The sequence below is a fragment of the Eriocheir sinensis genome, chromosome 40 (assembly GCF_024679095.1).
Source record: "Eriocheir sinensis breed Jianghai 21 chromosome 40, ASM2467909v1, whole genome shotgun sequence".
Classification (NCBI taxonomy): domain Eukaryota; kingdom Metazoa; phylum Arthropoda; class Malacostraca; order Decapoda; family Varunidae; genus Eriocheir; species Eriocheir sinensis.
This window is the reverse complement of record NC_066548.1, coordinates 1,963,694-1,986,291: the sequence shown is the minus strand read 5'-3', so window position 1 is coordinate 1,986,291 and position 22,598 is coordinate 1,963,694. Positions and strand designations below refer to the sequence as shown.

The 22,598-nt window shown below is 44.6% G+C and overlaps 2 protein-coding genes across 4 annotated transcripts in view; both read right to left on the bottom strand.

The window, feature by feature from the left end:
- The window catches only part of LOC127009193 (epidermal growth factor receptor kinase substrate 8-like), a 121,524-nt gene extending 107,119 nt beyond the window's left edge, over positions 1-14,405 (bottom strand). For both annotated transcript variants that reach the window (XM_050882020.1, XM_050882022.1), the window contains exon 1: positions 14,186-14,405. The gene's annotated coding sequence lies outside the window, so the exon portion shown is untranslated. The remainder of the gene's footprint in view (positions 1-14,185) is intronic.
- A 4,633-nt stretch (positions 14,406-19,038) lies between these two features.
- Positions 19,039-22,041, bottom strand: LOC127009192 (oplophorus-luciferin 2-monooxygenase non-catalytic subunit-like). 2 transcript variants are annotated; one of them, XM_050882017.1, is made up of 4 exons: positions 21,254-22,041; positions 20,034-20,189; positions 19,812-19,916; positions 19,039-19,266 (listed from the first exon to the last, which is right to left on the bottom strand). In XM_050882017.1, the coding sequence occupies exons 1-4, from the start codon at positions 21,912-21,914 to the stop codon at positions 19,127-19,129; spliced, it is 1,062 nt and encodes a 353-aa protein (XP_050737974.1). In that variant the 5' UTR covers positions 21,915-22,041; the 3' UTR covers positions 19,039-19,126. The 2 variants fall into 2 exon arrangements, with proteins under 2 accessions (XP_050737974.1, XP_050737975.1); XM_050882018.1 differs by having other exon boundaries at positions 21,703-21,849.
- Between the last annotated feature and the right edge of the window lie 557 nt (positions 22,042-22,598).

The window sequence follows — 22,598 nt, the reverse complement described above, 5'->3', positions numbered from 1 at the left end:
TCTGGAGGAGGAGTAGAGAGAAGACGTGAAGGACAATACGTGGGCAGGGTAGAAATAGAGGGAATGGCTGGACGGAACATAAATAAAACATGAACCGCGGGTGTATGAAAGGTGTGTGTGTGTGTGTGTGTGTGTGTGTGTGTGTGTAAGAGAGAGAGAGAGAGAGAGGAGGGGGGGGGAGGGGGTACAGACTGTCAAATAAACAAGCCAAACACAGGTAATGAAAATGACCAATTACATAAAAATCCTCAGATACACACAGACAGGCAGACCAACAGACACGGTAGAGATATATATACCATACAAAATAAGCAAGTCAACACAGGCAGGCACAGACTCACGCTAGTCAGTACGAGACGGCTCAAGGCGAACAAAGCAGTAAAATGACATAGAAATTGAGGAGGAAGTAATCAAAGGGCAACAAAAATAGAAAGAAAAATAGCAATCAGAACTAGGAGAAATCTCTCTCTCTCTCTCTCTCTCTCTCTCTCTCTCTCTCTCTCTCTCTCTCTCTCTCACACACACACCAATAAAGACATGTAATCTGTATACAAAATGACCCGCATTGCATGATATGATTACCCTTCGACGAGACCCACTGACCGAATTAGATAGGAGAGGGGGAGGAGGGGGAGGAGAACAAGGGGAGGACATAAGGCATTGAAAGAGGGCGAGGGAGGTAGAGAGAAAAGGACATGAAAAAGCAAAGGCAGGAACAAGGAAGAACAGATGCGTGGGAGAAGGAGGAAAATAAAATAAAGAGTATATATAGCTGATACGAGACGAGGGAAGGATGCTGAAGTGTGAAGATATTTGAATACAGGTAAAATACAAGGTGCCAGGGATAGGAGGAAGAGGACAAGGAGTTCAAGTTAAATGATTATTCTGTAAGTATGTGTGAGCAAAGGATCTGCGATATCATACAGGCCGGTATTATAAGATACTTTGGCTTCTCACATGAGCTAATTCTGAAGGTCAAAGAGAGGGTCAGTCAGGTTGCAATGAGTGTTTCTTCAGGTTCATGGTACAGAGGAAGGGTCACACTACCACCAGAGCGATAAAACTACTCCTGGAAACGCTTAAAAAACTCCTACGAAAGCCTTGTCAAATACGTGTTTTGGGGCGACCTTATATGTGCCCAAATAGCTATAAACAGATCATTATTATATGGACATGTCTGAGATTATCTAACATCGCTAAGATAATCAAATGTCAAACTCTCCGTGAACTGGCGTTGGAAAATGGCTGTTACTCACTCCTGTGCCCAAAGAAGTCGAGAGAAAATTAAAAGTCTGGTGGTAATAGGCATCAAAAATTGCGTTTCTGAATGAGCTCTGTAACGGAACCTATCGTGTGTGTGTGTGTGTGTGTGTGTGTGCCCGGGGCGGAGGGACGGGGTGAGGGAGGGAGGGAATGGGGAGGTAAGGGGTATGTGGGATGATGAGGTATGCGGAGGTAGTAGTGGAGGAGGAGGAGATGGAGGAGGAGGAGGAGGAGGAGGAGAGGGAATCAGGAGGTCAGTGGAGAAGAGAGATGTAGAAGGAGGAGAAGGAATGTGGAGAGAGGAGGAAGATGGGAACTGGAGGGAGAGGGAGGGGGAAGCAGGGGGGAGGGGGGGTGCGTGGCCAGGAAATACCTTGGTGTGTGTGTGTGTGTGTGTGTGTGTGTGTGTGTGTGTGTGTGTGTGTGTGTGTGATTTTCGTTGCTTCTTAGTCTTTTTTTTCCATACTTTAATAATAATAAATACTGATCAGAAAACCTCTTTACAAAAATACATGTTTACTGCTGACCTCGCCTCTTCCTCTTCCTTTATAATGTTCCTTTACTAACCTTATTATTCTCCTCTCGTCCCTGGCTTCGTTTTGTCAACACTCATTTAAAGTCCATACTTTTATTCCTTTAACGAGCGCTTAATTTCTCTATTTCCGGGAGCAGTAAGTAGCGGGTTTTTTTTCATTATTGTTTTCTTTGTTTTCACGCCCTTGAATGGTCTCCTCTTCTGTAAAAAAAAAAATTATCATCTCCATCATTATCATCCACAAAATTATCGTCTTTTTTTTCATGAGCCTTCATTCATCATATTTTCTGCTCTTTTTTTTTTTCAATGGGTTCCTTTCGTTAACTTTTCGCATTCATCTATTTTATTCAATTTCCATTTCTCAGTCACTTCTTCCTCGTTGACCTTGATTCATGTTATTCATCGTCTCCTTTTTTCATGTGCCTTCATTCATCATACTTTCTCTCTTTTTCCCTGGCTTTCTTTCGTCAACTTTTCGCATTCATCTATTTTATTCAATTTCCATTTCTGTCACTTCTTCCCTCGTTGACCTTGATTCATGTTATTTCTATCCTCTCAATTTCCATTCTCCAATCTTTCGTATTTCCTTTCCCTATAAACTCCTTCACAATCATTCCGTTTTCTTCTTCATCTTCGTCATCTTCTTTACGTTCTATATGCGTCTCCCTCCTCTTAATTTCTCTCTTGTTATCCTTTTATTTCTCCACTCTTCTCCTATCTTATCTTTTCCCTTTGCCAACTATTTACTTTATCTCTTTCTCTGTCCCCCGCTTAGATCAATCTCTCTTATCGGATCACAATTCATCTTCCACATCTCCCTCCTCCTCCTCCTCCTCCTTCTCCTCCAGTTCCCCGTGGCTCATTGACACACCCAACATATACCAATCATCACGCCTCACCATGACATAGCCTCCTTTAATACCATCACCTCACAATCCCCCCCACACACACACACAAATATAAAGACATCCAATTTGTTTTCCCGGCATCTGGTATTAAAAAAGGAAGTTCCACAAGGAGGCACTTATCATGATATATAACAAAAGGATACTATAAAGCCTCTCGAGCTATTTGGGAAAGGCACTTGTACCAATCTAACCATGAGCCGAGCGAGCGAGACCTGCTATCGAATGTTGTGGAATAGACCTTGCCCAACCCACCACGATAAGATAACACATCACTCTTCAGGAAGGGATACGCGTATTATAAGAAATCTACTTTTAATGGAACACCAAGGTTGGGGATTTACTGCGGAAATACGCCTGTCAATAATAAGCTTGAAACATCAGAAAAAATTAAGTGACGGGGGAAATGGCCTTAGATAAGTACGGATATCAATGCATTCCAGGCGAATTAAAAAAAATACTGTAGTTTTGACGTAATTACACCAGCGGATTTAGCAACGATAACATGTGGTTGAGCTATAGGGAAGGTGGATGGTAAAATATATAGATAGAAAGATAGATACATAGATATATATAGATATGAGGTTGCAGCTGATTAGAGTAAAAAGCGAGAGGTGGAAACGCGAGTGGTGAAATTAACTGAAAACTTCCTGTACTCATAAATTTACATCTGTGCAGGAGTTGTGACACAGACGGTAGTACTACAAGTGTGTGGATGTAAAGAAAAAACGATGGAGAGGCTGAATGAATAAAAAAAAAAGATAGAAGGGTACGTGAGTGTGAAACCAAGATATTTTTTCTCGCTTAACACTATTGTTGTTATTGATATGAAACCCAATACAAACAGGACAAGGACAGGACAGACAAGTGAGCAGTTACAAATGCATATTCCCACTATTTTTTTTATATATATTTTTATTTTATTTTACGTGTTAGCCTTTAGCGACGGTAGGCTTTCTTGTGGGGCCCGGATGGTAGTTGGCCCCAGCCCGTCATGGCACAGGCAAGTGTTTTATAATGGCGCCATTTTTCTTGGCTTGGTTACTACGGTTACTACTGCTACTCCCACTACTACTACTACTACTACTACGACGGCGACGACTTTTTTAACTCTCTGGGGGTCATGATGTCACCAGGGTATACAAAGGCCACTAGTGACACACACACACACACACACACACACACACACACACAGACAGACAGACAGACACACACACACACACACACACACACACACACACACACACACACACACAAGCACACACACTCGGGTTCTAATGAGTGTTTCACGCCACACACTCACGCCTTCCCACGCCATACTTGCGTTACTTTCCTCTATAACGCACTCAATTTCCCACGCCTATTCCAAGCAACATACTCACTTTCCCACGCCTTCAGTCACGCACTCTCTCGAACACCGTCACTCGTTTCCCACGCCTATACTCACGCACTTTCTAAAACAACATCTTACTTTCTCTCCTTCCGACACTGAAATACATCACAGTTTATCACACCAGATTATTCAGTCACACTCATATATGTTTTTACGTCACCGGGATTAGGCACTTAACTCGCTGTTGTAAGTAACGATAAACAAATCTCTGAGGTATAAAAATAATATAGCAACAGGGAAATATAAACATAGAGTCACCATAAGCTCGGGTCGACCACTGGCACCAAAAGTCCAAAACACGATAAATTTAAGGGCATAATTGTGGAATAAACCTTCAATGAGACTTATGAATGAAAGTGACGATTAACATGTCCATAAATTATCACAGTTACTACCACCTACCCCATCCCTGTGTTCATCCCGCCAGTTACAGAGTGGGCCAATGAGGGAGCTTGAGAGAGGAATGCTGAAGCCCCGTTCACACTAGTACCGACTCTGGGCCACGACAACCCAGCGACTCGGGGTACTATATGAGGTCTTGGGTGTGAAATCTTGATGTAGAAGGGTCGCATAAGGTGTTCCCGGAGTCGCTATGTTGTCGTGGCCCAGAGTCGGTACATTGTGAACGGGGCTTGAGTCAAAGTGAATTGCTTGCTGACGGGGAGGATGCCGGAGGAAATCTGCCAGAGGGGAAGCTGCGGAGATGCGTTGGTGAGAGTCTGCTTCCAATTACGTCACTGGTCGTCTTAATACCCGCTGATATATGTAGGACCAGTTCGACAGTCCAGCACAGTCATTGTAAGCGCTCAAACCAAACACAGTGATCCGTTATTTCTACTCGGTACTAGATATTAAAGAGATTTCCCGTGTGGATTCCTAAAATTTCCTACTTTTTATATCAACGCCAAACACTATACAAGGAATTTTCGTCGCATGTTGTATTTGGTTGGGGAGCTTACAAACTTGCTGCACCGGACTGTAAAATTGGCCGGTAGTCTCCCTGGTCCACTTGCTGATGGGGTGCCGTAAGGGATGGACGGGTCATGAGAAGAGAGTTTACGCGTACTAACTATGCTATTAGATCTTGACAGCGTTGTTGGTCAAGAGATAATGTGAGGAAGCAATGCACCTCTCACCACCAGCAGCCAAGGAAGTGAGGCAACAAAAACAACGGAAATCCTGCCTCTGGTCTTTACAAGGGAAGTGTTGCCTTTTACACAAGCAAGTCTTTCCCTGGACTTCATGTCGCCTTACTAGATTTCTCTATGTTCATTACGGATATTTATTGCAGTTTCTCTAATGTTACTCGAGCGGACCAAACTTCAGTCGCTCCCGGTTTGATTTTAACACAAGGGAACAAAAATACGAGACAATCAAACACCTAACAAGTCCTTCCTGGGTGTAATAGTTCCGTGGAAATAACGATAGTCAATTACGGCTGCCATTTTCGTCTTCAGAACTAACTCAATAGCACACACACACGCACACACACACACACAAAATCATGCATGGGTGGCGGAGCGTTCGAGGTATGGTTGCCTGAGTTGCCAGGGGGGAAGGGGGGGGGGAATCGCAATTTACGGCTGGGATAAAGACCAGTATATGATTTTCAAGATCTTACCATGACTGTCTTCTTTTTGAGTGCGCCAGTAATCCCCCCTTAACCCCCTCTCAACCCCCCACCACCATCCTTAAATGGAACAGCAAGGACAAAAAGTTCGTGGCTACATAAATTTGAGATTAATAAATATACGATCGATTTTGTAAATGGCGATCAGCAGCTTCACTGAAACGCGTATTCCCTTCGTAAATCATAGCCTTTATTCCCCTGTTTAGGTGGGGCGAAAACGTTACGGGATGGAGGCGGGTCGTCGTTACCAGGGCTCCCGGGGTCGCCTCCAGCAGCCGGAAGGGACACCGCTACCTAACAGTACCTCCGTCGCCTTCCCACACCCTCCTCCACCCTGGCTCACCTCTGCTCACCTCCAAAGTCAAGCGCCCGAACGCAGCATTCAGCTTCCAGATCGGAATAATCGGCGGCCCCAGACCACTGAACTCAACACCGCCAGGGGCCCCTCGCAGCAAGCCCTCGCGCCAGACACCCAACACAGTGGTGCATGCCGTAGCTGGCTGGAGGCCGCGGTGATTTAAACACTGCATTTCCGCCATGATCCCGGCAGCCTCAACACCCAGGTGATCCCACGCCCACCCAAGGCCGACACTCAGCACGTCCACCTCCACAACACTGCCAGGCGAGCGGGTCGGGCTGGCTCCTGGATTCCTACGCCGTGTGCCCCGCAGGCTTACTCTCTCTTTGGGCGGAGAAGGTGAGTAGCGGTGTTGTGGGGGCGGCGGCGGGGCGTGACACGAGCCCGGGGGTCACAGAGGACTGATTCGAAACTGCGCACTGTCACGTCAACACAACAACAGACACACCGCGAGAGGATGTTGCAGCGTGTTCTTCTCGACAGGATACATACCTACATGCAGACAAAAGTTTTCTCTCTCTCTCTCTCTCTCTCTCTCTCTCTCTCATCTCCGCACGAGTGAGTTTTCAATTGCAGCTATTGTGTGTGTGTGTGTGTGTGTGTGTGTGTGTGTGTGGAGATAAACCCCTGCGTACCTAACTCAACAGACATGATGGATTGGGGAAGATGAGAGGTTGGGGAAGGATGGTGGTGACAAGAGGCTCCCGCTCATCATGGTTCCTGGGGGGTGAGGGGGAAGGGGCGGAAGTAGCCTCCCTCAACCCACCCTCAGAGAAAGTACTGTTGTCACCTGTAACGAGAAGCTGCATCACCTAAGTAGTGGGGATATTATACGCCTTTCAAAACTCATGAGAAATTTATCTTGAGACGAGGAGCCAGACTTGAACAATGGCAATCTTACCTAGGGGCAGGATTCGAACCCGTGCGCCCGGGGGGGACCTAGGAGAACCGGCGGCCGTTGTTTTACCAATCAGCCAATGAGTGTTGACGATGAATCAGTAGCCATAATGTTTTGTTTGTCTATGGAGGGATTGGACATTTTATAGATAACTGATGAACAACCAAAGTTAACTGTGTGGCAACCAATGTAGAAGTTAGAAGAAGAGATGAAATTAGAACTTTTACCGGAGCAGAAATAGAACAGAGAGAGAGAGAGAGAGAGAGAGAGAGAGAGAGAGAGAGAGAGAGAGAGAGAGAGAGAGAGAGAGAGAGATCGACATATACGTATTAAATTGCAATATGTAACATGTACAAGAAAGAAAAAAAAAGATATTAGAAGAGGTCATCGTCAGCAGTGTACTATGAATGACTGATGCTGATGATGATGATGACCGGGTGAAGCTCAAGACACCACTAGCCGGTATAGGGTGCGAGGGGCGTAGCTGCTAGTGGTGTGGACGGTTAGGCGTCCCTCTTAGCCACCCGCAGGTTTTCTCCGCGCAGGTCTGTGGGTCGAGGGTGAGGCATGGAGGAGCATCAGCACTGGGTTGGTGGCTCGGTTAGCGCACTCCCTTCTTCGCCTTCGCCTTTGCTGTCCTTCATCTTCCACCTTTGATTAGATAGTTAGTGTAGCTTGTCACAAACAGCCTCGTAAGGACTAGCAGGTCTGTTGTTGTTTGTTCTTCCTTTGTGTTCCTTTTGTGTTCCCTCCCCCCTTCTCCATGGATGAACGGCGTAAAAGCGTAAGAAATAATGGGTACGGAGGCCTACACACACACACACACACACACACACACACACACAATGGCTGCATCACATAGCAAAACTGAACGGGGTATGTCCCACTGTTCGCTTCACTACCGACATTGGTTTTACACTGAGAATAATGTTGTGGTCCTCGTCACGTCCGCAGCCTTGGCGGGGAATGCCGTCAGCTCCAGCGCACCATTCGACAGGTGAAAAACAAGCGCTTCCGTTAGACCCAAGAGAGGTGGAATGTTACCTTCAGTCATCTTCGGAATGATTCTTGTCAATCTAGGGACACAAACTAGACAGGTAGATGAACTGATTGAGTGAGTGCTAAAGAAAACGCGACGTGGAAACACCTATAACCAAATTGTCGAGTCCGTTTTGGCGTTGGCTCCCGCGGGTCTATTTCTCCCCTCTGCTCTGCCACACAGTCCCAACACCTATTTTTTCCTCTCATATGTTACCTATAGCTTACATATGAGAGGAAGAGATAGGTGTTGGGACTGTGTGGCAGAGCAGAGGGGAGGAAAGGACCCGCGGGAGCCTACGCCAGACCGGCCTCGACATATTTGGAAGACTAGGCGGAACGAGAGACGCTTCCTGAAAACACTCGACTACCTGGAAACAGTCAACGAGAACCATGTGCAAGGGGATCGTACCTCTCAAATGTCAGTGAAGATGCCACGAGGATCACTTACAGGATTACTTACACACACACACACACACACACACACACACACACACACACACACACACACACAGGAAAGGTTGGACAAATACAGATACGGAGACGGGACCACACGAGCGTAACCCCAGGCCCTGTAAAACTACAACTAGGTAAATACAACTAGGGAAATACACACACACACTGATATCACAAATGGAAGCAGTATTCGACAAACTCCTCCTATACTTCGCCCTAGATGTATGGATAGCTTAATATAGATAAACACGTAATTACACAGAGCACAAGAAAGACACAACCTTACACTATGAGGATCAGTCACATGAGGCAACCCTTTCCATACGCTCCCCCTTGTACGACCCATTCAGACACACACACACACACACACACGCGTCGAAGGTAACACGGCCAACGGATGGGTAATATGACCCTAGGGAGTATAGGAGGAGGATGAACCAGACACTCATAAAGGGGTAGAGAGAGAAACCTTGACTCACTCCACCATACAACGCCTCCCATGCCTATCCTGTGGACCTGCCCCTCACACACCCTTCAGCATCACCCTTCCTTACCCCTTAACCCCACCTTCTCCTCACTCTCAAGACACCGCTATGTCATCTCACCTCCATCGGCTTCAGCAGGTAAAGAGAGAGAGAGAGAGAGAGAGAGAGAGAGAGAGAGAGAGAGAGAGAGAGAGAGAGAGAGAGAGAGAGAGAGAGAGAGAGAGAGAGAGAGAGAGAGAGAGAGAGAGAGAGAGAGAGAGAGAGAGAGAGAGAGATGAAGGTAGAAAGTTAAGGGTCTAACAAACTTATTGCTGTGTGTGTGTGTGTGTGTGTGTGTGTGTGTGTGTGTGTGTGTGTGTGTGTGTGTGTGTGCTCACGATATTTAGAGCACAAGAAATACCAACATTCGCCCGCCGTGTTGGCCCAGAAAAAGAAAAAACAATGCGAGGTGCGAGATAGGGAAAACGAGAAGAAACGAAGCAAAATGGAGGAGGAGAAAGAGAGAGAGGAGGAGGAGGAGGGAGATAGTCGAGAAGAAGGAAGAGAGTTAATGCACAGAGGCAGAGAGAAAGAGAGGAGGAGGAGGAAGAGGAAACTAAGGAGCAGAAAGAGAGGGAGGAGGAGGAGAAGATGAGATAAGTCGAGAAGAAGGAAGAGAGTTAATGCACAGAGGCAGAGAGAAAGAGAGGAGGAGGAGGAGGAAGAGGAAACTAAGGAGCAGAAAGAGAGGGAGGAGGAGGAGGAGGAAGATGAGATACGTCGAGAAGAAGGAAGAGAGTTAATGCACAGAGGCAGAGAGAAAGAGAGGAGGAGGAGGAGGAAGAGGAAACTAAGGAGCAGAAAGAGAAGGAGGAGAAGGAGGAAGATGAGATAAGTCGAGAAGAAGGAAGAGAGTTAATGCACAGAGGCAGAGAGAAAGAGAGGAGGAGGAGGAAACTAAGGAGCAGAAAGAGAGGGAGGAGGAGGAGGAGGAAGATGAGATACGTCGATAAGAAGGAAGAGTTAATGCACAGAAGCAGAGAGAGAGGAGGAGGAGGAGGAGGAGGAAACTAAGGAGCAGAACGACGGGGTGATAAAACGCAAAGAGGAAGACAGGAATGAGGCCAAGAATAAACAGTTACCACAATAGTAACGCGGCCGAGAAAGCTGTTTAGGGTGGAGTTCGTGGTGGGGAGTGCGGAGACTTCAGCAGATTGTGAAGGGGGTGTGGGGGGGGATATAGTGCAGAGCCGGGAGATTGATGAAGAACAGGAAGGAAAGTCAGGGCTATTAAGCTGAAGAAAGGGGTTGTTGCCAGACGAAAGAGCGGAAAGGGGGGGGGGGGGATATAGTGCAGAGATGGGAAATTGATGAAGAACAGGAGGGAAAGTCAGGGCTATTAAGCTAAAGAAAGGGGTTATTGGTAGACGAAAGAATAAGGATGGGAAGGGAGGTGGGGAGGGGGCTGAGGCCTAAGGAAAAGGTAATGCTATAGAGGAAAGGAAGGAACATTTCTACTGGTGGTGTATAAAGATTAAGGAAAGAGGAGGGAGAAAAAGGATACAAGTTGGGCTCGGGTTGGTGGCGAAGGAGATGGCAGATCGGAGTATACGACAGGAGAAAGATGGAACTATTAGAGGGATTCCTGTTACTGGATGTCTATAGGTTGAGGAAACAGGAAGGAAGAGAGATGGGAGCCTGAGTGGTGGAAAAGAAGGGATATTGAGGATGTAAGGCTGGAGGAGGAGGTGATAGATTGAGGGAAGGAAGGAGCTCCGTTACTTGATACCTGGAAGTGAAGGGAAACTGATGGGCAAAGAGAATGGAAAGGAAGACGATAAACCGAGAATTGAAAAAAGAAAAAGGAACATGAGAAGAATGGAGAATTGAAGGCGATGTATGTACTAAAGGGATAAGAGAAGGGAGAGGAGGAAGAGGAGTGATGAGAGATGCCTGGGGGGAGAAGGTCAGGGCTGAGTGTGCCTGTAAGGAAGGGGAGGGGAGGTGTGGGACATGAATTAGGAGGAGGGTAAAAGGTAGGATCAGGAAAGGTTACAATGCCTTCTACCCACGCCCTCTGGCTCTGATCCCCGGTTGAGAGAGAGAGAGAGAGAGAGAGAGAGAGAGAGAGAGAGAGAGAGAGAGAGAGAGAGAGAGAGAGAGAGATTGGATAGTAGTCACTCCAGCGGGCTTGGGAGGTCAGATTTACAAACACCAGATCACCTTAATTCCCTGCACACACACACACACACACACACACACACACACACACACACAGTTTTATACACCTAGTTCTTCAATGATACGTGCGAACCTCCACCATTACATCCAAACACATCAATCATGTATACTTCTTGATAACACAATACGCTAGTGAAAATATGTACAAGTGAATGTCTCAAAAGGAAATTTTAGAGGCCTGTAATAAAGTGTTTCGAGTCTGCCCGTCACCGTCTGTCTGTCACGGCTTGATGGCGCTGCAGCTGTGATCACTGACCTAAAACAAACCCAACGGACCGAGGAGCTCAACAAGAAAAGGAGAAAACCAAACCAAACATGAGAAATGCCTCTCATGATGGCTGAGACGTGCGTGAAGGTGGTTTTGAGCAGAGGAGGTAGGAACACCGAGCTTGAATACATTACCCCCGAAGAGACTACTGTTCCTCCTCCACCAGAAGCACCATCAAGTGTACACATAGCTGTGACCTTGTCGTTGCTCAAGACTCCTGTCCCGTCTGATGCCCAAATGTATGTCAAGGACCGGCCACCCCCTTCTTAGCCCAGAGTACCTTAGTAGGCCAATCACCATGCCGATAATAACGTTTTTTTTCTTTCATAACTTTTATCACAGGCAAAGAATCTATACAATCTGTGAGTGACTTTGGGCTGCTTCTACGAGCTCCGGACATTTCCTGTGACAACACATAACAATAATATAACGATAAGAAATTAGCCTCTTCGGCAGAAATTACGATGAACCATGGCTCTGAAGGTCTCTCTCTCTCTCTCTCTCTCTCTCTCTCTCTCTCTCTCTCTCTCTGATTCTGACGTCCCTAATTTATTATCATTTTCCCATGTTTGTATACAACCTCTTTCCCCTCTCTTTCAAACGATTCCCAGCATGGCAAACGCTCCTATTTTCTTCCTCTTGCCTGTCGTCACTTTAGTGCCACTATTTAAGTGGGATCCAGAGAAGCCTACCTCCCCGTCACGTCACATTGTCTCCCACTGAACCGCATCGCTCCCTCCCACCCCGTTGATGCTCCTCTTCCTTCCACGCCCTGACTGTTCCCAGCTATTTTACCAAGAGTTGCTTCAGTAATGCGTATACACGGATAAACTAAAAAGGTTCGGATCAGCCTGGTGAATCGATAGGCCCAGCTCTTCCGTCACGTGCGTACGGTTGCCTCCATAACCAGAATAAGTCTTAGGTTGAAACAAGCAGTCCCAAAAACATTATCACGCATAATTCATCTAACAAGTTATTTGGCGACATTTGCGATAGGTGTATATTTTTTCCACCTGTCTAAGACTTAATACACCTGGATCCCTGGTAATTCAATGGTACGTAAACATTTTGTTTCCGGAGTATGTGTAAAAATGTATAATAAAATATAAATTAAGAGGTAAGGCAGCCTGCCAACTGATGCGCATCAACGCCGTTTTGAGCTTACTACCTTTCGTCAGATGCTCAACTGTTGTTCCAGACCACTTAGCTTTTTTTCTCTCCTCTTGATAAGGACACTGGTTTGGTTGGTAGCTGCAATAAGTAACAGTAACAATATTTCTAATAGCTATTTTTGGAGGTGGTGGTGGTTGTAGAAGTACCTACGTTGCTGTTGTGGCAAATCCCCGCTTAGCTCGAGTAATTTAATATAGGGTATCCGAGTTATTTGTCAGTGTGGAGTTTCTTTCCTTTTATTTGGTTTACATCATGTATAAGGCTCTCACGTGCGGGAGTGCGTGGGTACACACACACACACACACACACACACACACACACACACACACACATTGTGCTCATACGAAACATAGGTAGATAATTATATACAATTCATTAAGAAAATATAGCCTTGATAAACAAATATATAATAATACTGCGTCCGTCCTATCCAAGAATACAATTAGTGATGCACAACATGCGGAACTGTCTGAACTAGCGGGGAACGTCTGGGCTACACATCCACCAGCTCAACAAGTAACCTTCACCCCCAGCTCACCACAGCCCTCCTCCACTGAGTGTCCCCTTGATGACCAGGCAGGAAGGTGCGCGGGCTTGTCCCTACCCCAAGGTCACACACCCCGACCCTGAATTTTGGGGGCGTGGTGCTAAAAAAAAAAAAAAAAAAAAAATCATTGACGGAAAGGATGCATGAAAGTTCCTCAGCACGAAAGCTACCCACCACACTATCAGTCTTGCTAAACGAACAAGACCAAGTTTTGAGGCAATTGCATATTAGATGTAAAACGACCACAGAACCATAACATTCATATATATACTTAACTCCTTAATTCGCTTTGCAATGCTGACCGTAAACAACAAACTTGGTAAATATCAATAACACTGGCTCACCTCTATTTTTCAATGTTTCCAGAATTCCTTCATGCATATAGTAAGACACTAGAACAACAAAATCCAACTAAAAGGAGTATATAAAGCTTTGGGGGGGGGTCATAAAATACGGAGTCCCCCCTACACCCACTCCACGAAGATTATTGCTGGATTAGTTTTGTTGTTCTTGGGTCAAGTACTAGATTAAATGAAGGGATTATACTAATTTATAAGGTTTTGAATTTGAGACTTGCAGGTCAAGTTACAATCACTCGCAGTGTTTCTGGATGTAAAATAATTGTTAAGTTAAAATGTAATAATAGGCATTGACAGAAACGTGATTGCGTCGCGTCGTCATGGAGTGTTTGCCAGCTAACCCTTGACCCCCGACCAGCACTACCTGACTCCGTGGCCGTACCCTCCGCTCCTCCTATTACCACAATGACCCACATCCCAAACCCACTTCTCGTAGGCCTCACACACTAACGCCCTCACCACACGCCACGAGTTCGAGTCACTGGGAGCTAGACAGGCGCCCAACGGTTCAAACATCCCGCAGGCAGTAGGTTATTTTTTCCCCTGAAGGTTATAAAATACGCCGCGGATCAAATGCACTTCGGAGAAAAAAAGTGGTGAAGCTGCACCATAAAATCACAGATACAGGTGGACTTCGACAGGGCCGTATGTACTTACCCAAGAAGATCGCGCTGCCCTTGAGCGTTGAGGGGGTAAGGCGTTACGCACACATGATATTCTCAGCACAATGGACAAAGATCAAGAACACTGTACATCAGAACGGGGCGGTAGCCACTGACACACCGTCGCGCACTGCTCTACCCAGAAATTCCAGGTCAAAACTGGCTGAGCGGCGGCCAGAGGAACGTATCGCCCTGACTCACTTTGGCAACTGAGCCGCGGGGAAGGCGAGGCTCTGTGGCTCAGGCCGGGCCCGCGCCGCCGACTCAGGGCGGGACACACCTGACCAAAACACCTGTTTTCTCCCGAGAGAATGAAGTGATGTTCAGAATCACAATAGTTATGGATTGATTGTATGAAAACGTGATTCAGGCAATATTGCAGCTCCATAGCACAAAACAGTGTTGCATACCTGCATGATTATATTAGATGATGACTTTCCTTCGGCTACTGGCACACAAATAATTACGCATGAACAAGCACTCCCTAAACACAATCTTGCATGCACTGAGCGTCACCCCCTGCACACCGAACGAAATGAATGAGACAGTTATGGCAGAGTGTACCTAATTATTATTTCATAACCATTAAATACTACTACTCAGCAGGAGTGAGTAAAATCAAATTCTGGAAAATTAGCGGGTCATTTTCCTTCTCCCCATCATGATTCGTGGGCCGCCCTCAGTAAGGATAAGGTGTCTGTTTTGTTTTGTTTTTTTCCTTTCCTCTTCATCTTCTCTGAACATCCTCTCCCAGGGGCAATGTTTCTGACAGCTCTCCTCCGCCCAGTCTGATCGTATATGCTCTGACAGTTAGGCGTATTCCCAGACTGTGGAGTTCCTTGATCATTCGATGTATTTTTTTCTCGAAATCTCATAATAAGACTATGATTTACGCGAAATTTACGTTATCAATTAAGGCATACATCGTCTATTTTATTCCACTTAGACTAGAATCTATAATCTGTCTGAAATTCTATGTGAGATTATTTTTATGAATAGTTTGTCAATGACTGATAGAAAGATGAGAGGACGATCTTTTTTATGGTTTGTTATGTCTCCTGTAACATGTATTAGGATGATGTCTCTCCTGTTTGCAAGGATGTATGTAATCTTTTCATTCGAGAGGAAAGTTTTCATGTCCATTTTCGGCACGTCTTTTAGTCAGAGATCGTATTCATATTTTTCAGAGTCTACTATTATAGTGATTCGATTGCATCATTACAAAACGCGGTTTCTCCCTTATATAGCATTCTAATCACCCTTTATTGCACTATTCATGACTGGCTGAACATCTTCGTACAACTTATCAACATTCTCAGCATTATGGCTAGATACTGAAACAGACTTATATAGCATCATTATTGGGGACTGATTGATTGATTGATTTAAATTAGGCACCGCAACAGCCAGGGTCATATGGCGCCATCATTATTGGGGAAAAATACAGGAAATACTCTTGTCATTCTGCATACCTTTCCCTTCGGACGTACACACACATATACATGCAAGCATCATTAGAGGAGAACACGTTTCATTAGAGGAACAACAGAAAATTTCCTCGTTAATTATCATGAAAGCAATAATTTGAGAAGGAATAATATATATCTAAGACTTCAAGGATTAAGAGAAATCTAGATCTCTTTATTCCTCACAAGTGTCGTTAAATTGCCAACCAATCAGTCGCTGTGTTCAAACCAGCGAGACTGTTCTTTTTGGTGTCTGAAATATACGCACTTTTTGTTGCACTAATGAACTCATCTTAAACCAATACAAAGTTCACATTAATGTTCAAATTCACGATGATATAGAAAAAATAAGGTTTCATTTTAATGTATCAGCATAATGCTTGGTATATTCAAGAAGCTTTACCTACGTTACCGCAGACGTGTGAAATCTTTGAAAAACGTAAAATATAACCTGTAATAGAAAGTACGGCAGTCATCTCAGAAGACATTATTTTTACGCTATCGTAGTCTCGTGTCTAGCCGTACAATAGTTTCAGATTTATAACCTCCGAATCATCCCAACGCATCTATACTTGTCATATATACGTTAAGCGTTTTCAGGTTCCCTACTCAAAAATTTAGTCTGGACTGGAAATGAGATGGATATTCTTTTTTTTGGGGGGAAAGAACGTTTTTTCTTTTTCTTTTTGTTCATCTTTTGATCTTCCTACCTTACACTCACATTCCAGGGGCGGCCGCTGTCCCTCTTCCGGATTCTTGTGTGGATCGCCGACCTTCGTGTTCGTACGTTTCGGAGGGCACCACTTCTCACCCAACGCGTCATACCCAAGAGCAGATGCTGTGGTATTTTGTTTTTAATTAATTAGTTTTACGGATGAATGCTTTGGTTCTTGGTTGAACTTCTCGCCGCTCTAAACATCTACCCCAACCCAATATTATTTGCAGGCAGTTGGAGTTGGCAGTGTAGATTATAACTAATTGTTTCACAGTAACTACAGTACTGCCAATTATTAAAAAAAGTTTTTCTTTTATTTTCGCCCCCAAAAAGTCACCATAAACGAAGCCATCTAACTTCATTCGTCGGCTTAAAAGAGCTCTACCTACATGCATATTTCTGGGTGAGGCTCGTGTGTTCTCCAGAGCTCCTACGCCGCGCGCCCCTTCACCGCTGTCAATGAGAAACTAATAGAATTTGAAGTAATAGGCACCTATGTCATATTTCCCACTTCAAGGAAGTAAAATAATGATGTGAGTAAATGATTTTCAGTTGAACATTTATGATTTCTTCAAAAGGTTATGGATATTGTACTGCGGGTCAACTGCTTCACCATAGATGATTCAGTCAGATGTGTTTTAATTAAGTATCCTGTACTGTTATAAGTGGCTCGTGGGAGTTGAGAGAATATTGGGCTGATCATATCCATAAAACGAAAACAGCCGTATATACTGTTACTACATTGAGCACTTCCCTGTAAGATGAATAAATAAATAAATATATAAATAAATATATATATATATATATATATATATATATATATATCTATATATATATATATATATATATATATATATATATATATATATATTGATGGGACATACACCGGAACAAGGTGCCGCCCATCTATTGCTGATGCGAATTCGCAGCCAGCTGCTGAAGCTGCAGAGACCTGAATAGTGCGTTCACGTCTGGTAAGTCAACAATTGACCGTATCCTAGCGCTTCGCGTACTGGTGGAGCGCCGACGTGAGTTTCGACAGGGGATGCTTGCAGCCTATGTCGATCTCAAGAAGGCGTTTGATTCAGTCCATCGTGAGGCACTCTGAGATCTGCTACTCCTTGGGATTCCTACAAGGGCTATCGGTTTGCTGACTGACCTGTATTCTGGGACTGAAAGTGCTGTGAAGTGTGTGGGCTTGTCCAGCTTCTTTCCCGTGAATGCGGGAGTGAGGCAGGGCTGTGTCCTTTCCCCATCGCTTTTCAACATTTGTATGGACTGGGTACTAGACAGAGTTGTGGACCAGAGTGATTGTGGAGCATCCATTGACAATATCAGGATCACCGACCTGTTCTTTGCCGATGATGCAGTAATCCTGGCGGAGACGCTGGAAATATTGGTGATGGCTCTCGAGGCACTGCACGAGGAGAGGAAGCCCTTGGGACTTACCCTGGGCCAAGATCAAGGTACAGGTGTTTGGAAGCTTGCTAGATGAAACAATACAGTCTGTCCATGCATGTGGCGAGGACACTGGTAGCTCGGAAATTTTCACATAGATCTACCTTGGTAGCGTAGTTCATAACAGCGGTGAGTCTCGCCAGGAAGTCTTACGGCGGATTGGCTTGGCCCACGGTGTTATGGACTCGCTCAGCACGAGTATATGGCGTTGTCGATACCTGAGAAGAACAAAAATCCGGATCTTCAAGTCCCTTGCGCTCACTGTCTTACTTTATGGCTGTGAGACATGGTCACTGAATGGGGACTTGGAGAGGTGGATTCATGCCTTTGGTAATAAATGTCTACGCATAATCATGGTATATCGCTGGAATGACTTTGTGTAGGCCTTGGTCAAACCGGAGACTACTCCGTGAGACTGATTCAACATATATTACCTGCATGGTCCGTCAACGCCAACTCCTGCTATACGGGCACGTGGCAGATTACCCAGAAGGCTCATCGGGTTGTCTCTCTGTAAGAGACAATCCTGAGTGGAGGAAGCCAAGGGGACGTCCATGGACTTCGTGGGTTGAGCAAGTCAATAGTTCCTGCCAGGAGGTACTCAGGATGGGAAGGGGGCCTCAGAGAGGGCGTCTGTCACTATTTTATTTATAGTGGTGTCCCTCACGGCTCGATTTTTGGCCCACTGCTGTTCATAATTAATTGATATCAGTGACGTCGATGTTGGAGTCTAGTTTCATTATCAAATTATCTGACGACGAGAGGACTGGTATCACGGTCATCTCAGACCAAAACAGGGAAATCCTCCAAAAAGATCTCTATAAAATTTTAGCTTGGTCTGACGCATGAAAAATGACATTTGATATAGATAAGTGCCAGATTCTTTAAGCTGGAACAAGAAATAGAAGTTTCGATTATGAAATGAAGTGTGAAACTCAAAAGCGTACAGTGTGTTAAGGACCTATATGTGCCATTATTGCATCAAAACTCAAGGTCTTACAGTAATGCACTAAGCAGCGAATAAAGCAAGTCTGGGCCACGACAACCCAGCGACTCGGGGTATACGAGGTCTTGGGTGTGAAATGTTGATGTGAAAGGGTCGCACATGATCAGAAAGGGGTCTAGAAACGATCGCCGGATGCTAATTCGGCACAGTGTGAAGGGGGTCTAAAAGTCGCTGGGCTGTCGTGGCCTAGAGTCAGCAGAGTGTGAACGGGCTTTGTTATTTATTTATTAATCTATTTATTATTTCTTTTTATAGGGCAGGACAATCAAATGCAAAGAGTTGCCAGATAACTCAACAATCGGCATAATCTTCGGGGTCCAGCAAGGCGAGCTTGTCTCCGTTCTCGCAGGTGGTAAGCATTGGCTCAATTTGGCCGATGAAAGACGAGTTTAGAAGCCAAGCGATATCACACCCGCAGACGAGAGGATTACCTGGAAATGGGAAAAGCGAGCGATTCCTACAGTTTGACATGTGTTGTCAGAAATGATACTGTGTAAGGTAATTTCTACAGCCAGACCTATAGGAAAATAGTACTTTTCATTAGGAAGATTTCCACTAACAAAATAAACCGTACAAGGACTGGCTGGCAAAGCTGAAATTCAATTGTAAAACGTAGTCTCCAAATAAGACTGATAAATGTCTTTATACAATAAAAGGCTTCATTAATTCCAATATAAGAACAATCTTTTTCTCTCTGACAACCCTCACGAAAGAAAACAATGACATATACTAAAGTGAAGATGAAAAAGACCTGACGGCACCCAGCTATATTTTAACAATGACATCCAAAGAGAGAAACAAAATCCCTTTCCGTAGTTTATCGTGTGAAACACAATTAACTCCTTTGAAAACGAATTCAACCACCACCATTAAGTTCCAGCCATTTGTTTTACTTTTTATGCTCTCTCTCTCTCTCTCTCTCTCTCTCTCTCTCTCTCTCTCTCTCTCTCTCTCTCTCTCTCTCTCTCTCTCTCACCGTAGGGGCTAATGTTGACACCCTCCTCAAGCAACGGCCGCCAAACCTCCTCCGGAAGCTCCGACAGGTTGTTGTACTGCACCTCCACCTTACCGCCCGTCATGCCTGTGGAAGAGGAAAGGGAGAGAGGTAGGTAGTGATGGACTACTACAAGTACTACAAGATAATTTTCTCAATCAGAGAGAGAGAGAGAGAGAGAGAGAGAGAGAGATCAAGGCCCACCGGTAAAGGCGTTGGGGGCGACCGTGCTGATATTATTGAGGCTGAGGAACACTGAACCGTCGACATCAGGAAACTCCACAGCCCCCTCTGGCACCTCCGTCAGGTAGTTGCGGAAAAGGTAGACCATTTCCAAATTAGGCAGACCGCTGAAGGTGCCTGATGGGGGACAGAAAGGCAGTTTTCATAAGGAAAATACCTGTAGATTTTCTTTTCCTGGTCAAAATTAAATAGTCCAGTAATGTTGTTCAGATTTTTGTTTGTCAAATAACAACTGTTACTGTTCATAATTCTAGGTATACGATCAAGTTGAAACCCATCCTAATGGATCACAGGATACATTTGCATTTTGCCTATTTTGATATTGGTATTATTTTTACTCTGGCAGACGGAAAGGCTCTCATACACTTTTTTTAAGAGCTTTAAGGAAGAATACCATATTTCATTAAAATAGGTTAAATAACATTTCATGAAAGTGATTCACAGAACAAGCTGTTGGTTTGGTAGCACGGGTAGCTGCCATCTGCCACCGTTTCGCATATTAAAATGTAACCGGTTCTCTCGCCTAGACTACTGTTTATGGGTTATACTTATAATACGTGTCAAGTGATCATCCTAAGATTTTTTTTTTTTTGAACTTTCTTGCCCATTAGCGCCTGGTAGGCATTTATCATGCATTTATCTCTCCCCCAAAGCGAAACGTTTACAGTCACACGGCGTGTTTGGTTAATACATTAGTCCCCGTGGATCCCATATCACTGGAACCCCAGTTATCTGTACAGTCACTACAGTGGTTCCATTTTGCAAGAAATTAAGCAAAGTAAGCGACACTTTCTTTTCAGCTCTGTTTTCATGATGAATTATTTGAATTATTTGATGAAATATGATGGTAGCCTACTCTCAGTCGCAGCTCTTATCGAGAAGCAAGGGAGAGGAATCGACATTTCTTCTGCCCAGTCAGAGGAACAGGCAGTGTCGCACCAGATATTTAAACTTTTTTTAAATCTTCCAATATGAATTGATTAAATTTGCCATGTATCTAATAGACACTGATTTTTTGAGGATATGATTTTCAATTTGTCTGAAAATATACTGAATCGCCTACTGCTGTGTAATTCAAATTGAGTCGTGGACATTGCAGAAGTTAGTTACTTCACAATCAACAAAAACGGAAACTTATTATACGCAGTCTCTTGGTAATGACCCGAGGAATAAAAGCATACCTGGAACAATCTCTTGAAGACGAGTTTCCTGAAGGTAAATAACAGAGAGCGCAGGTGTGTTGGCAAAGGTAGTGGCGGCTACCTGCTCCAGCGGATTATTGTCCAGGTACAAGTGTTCCAGGGTGGCTGAGGACAGATCGGGCAGCTCCTGAAGGTTGTTATCAGCGAGGCTCAGACTCTTCAAATCGGTGAAAGAGGATAAAACGTGAAAGGGAAAATCTGAGATCTTATTCTGATGAAACATGAGATATTGGGCCGTAGTGAAACTGGAGGTAAGGGCTGCTTCTTCTATGACCTCTAAAACTCCTCCGTGTATCGAAATAGTCCTGAAGGACACGTCATTAAACACCCCATTGGGCAAAGTGATCAGGTAGTCATTATTGGCGATAACGAGCTCATTGAACTCGGTAACCGGGAAGAAAGCAGAAAATACATTCATCAGTTCGTACTCGTCTAGTATTTCTGAGCAGTCCATCTTCATCGAGGACAGGGAGGCGTTGGTACAAATGCAGGGAAGAATGTCCTGCGGCTCAGGACACAGTGCTTCAGACACAGACCCCTTCTCACCACCACCACCACTACTGCTCCACCACAACCAGGTCCACGCATCCACCCGCAAGGCCAGGGTCACCACAAATGTAAGTAACACCTTATACTTCATTGTGCTGGTAGATAAAAACCCGTTGGACAGCAATTATCAAAACACTCTAGACTACTGTTCGTAGTTGCACGATGCTTTGGATAATGACACTTTCGCGGATGTGCGCCTAGGCGGACATCCACTGAAGCCTAGTGGAAAACGATTGAAAACAACAGGTGTCAGGTGCAAAGATAAGAAAGATATATTGGGGAAGTAAAAAGCGCGCTGCAGCCAGTCCATTCATAGTCAGTACATCTTGATAAACACCAATGGGGTATATGCTATTCAGAGTTGCCAGCCAGCGAGTGTCACCACCGGCTACGTCTCTGGGTCCACGAAGCTTGAACTATTCTTTCAATTATCATGAATTACCTGTGTTTCTCCGGGACTTGTAACAATCACATTTCAATACAATAAGTGATACTATTGTTCATAAAAATGTATTTGATCATTCTTGTTATCAAACATATTGGTAAACGAGAAAATAAATGACCGTTGCAAGGTTCTCCTCATTGAAAATCTTTTTTGCATGAAAGCCCTGCAATATCAAGCAAAATTGGACTCTTTTTTTTCTAAATTCTATATATATTAGAATATTTGTGGAGTATCTGCTTAGGGCGCATAGCCTATCAGTCTCACCTTCAACGAAATTTATCAAAATACATACCTGTCAAGTCTTACGTTTTTTGCGTGTCTTACGTAATT

Coding starts and splice junctions, on each gene's coding strand:
- LOC127009192 (XM_050882017.1), bottom strand. CDS start 21,914: ATGAAGTATAAGGTGTTACTTACATTTGTGGTGACCCTGGCCTTGCGG. Junction 20,190..21,253: donor TCTTCAAGAGATTGTTCCAG/GTATGCTTTTAT, acceptor GTCCCCCATCAG/GCACCTTCAGCGGTCTGCCT. Junction 19,917..20,033: donor CGCCCCCAACGCCTTTACCG/GTGGGCCTTGAT, acceptor CCTCTTCCACAG/GCATGACGGGCGGTAAGGTG.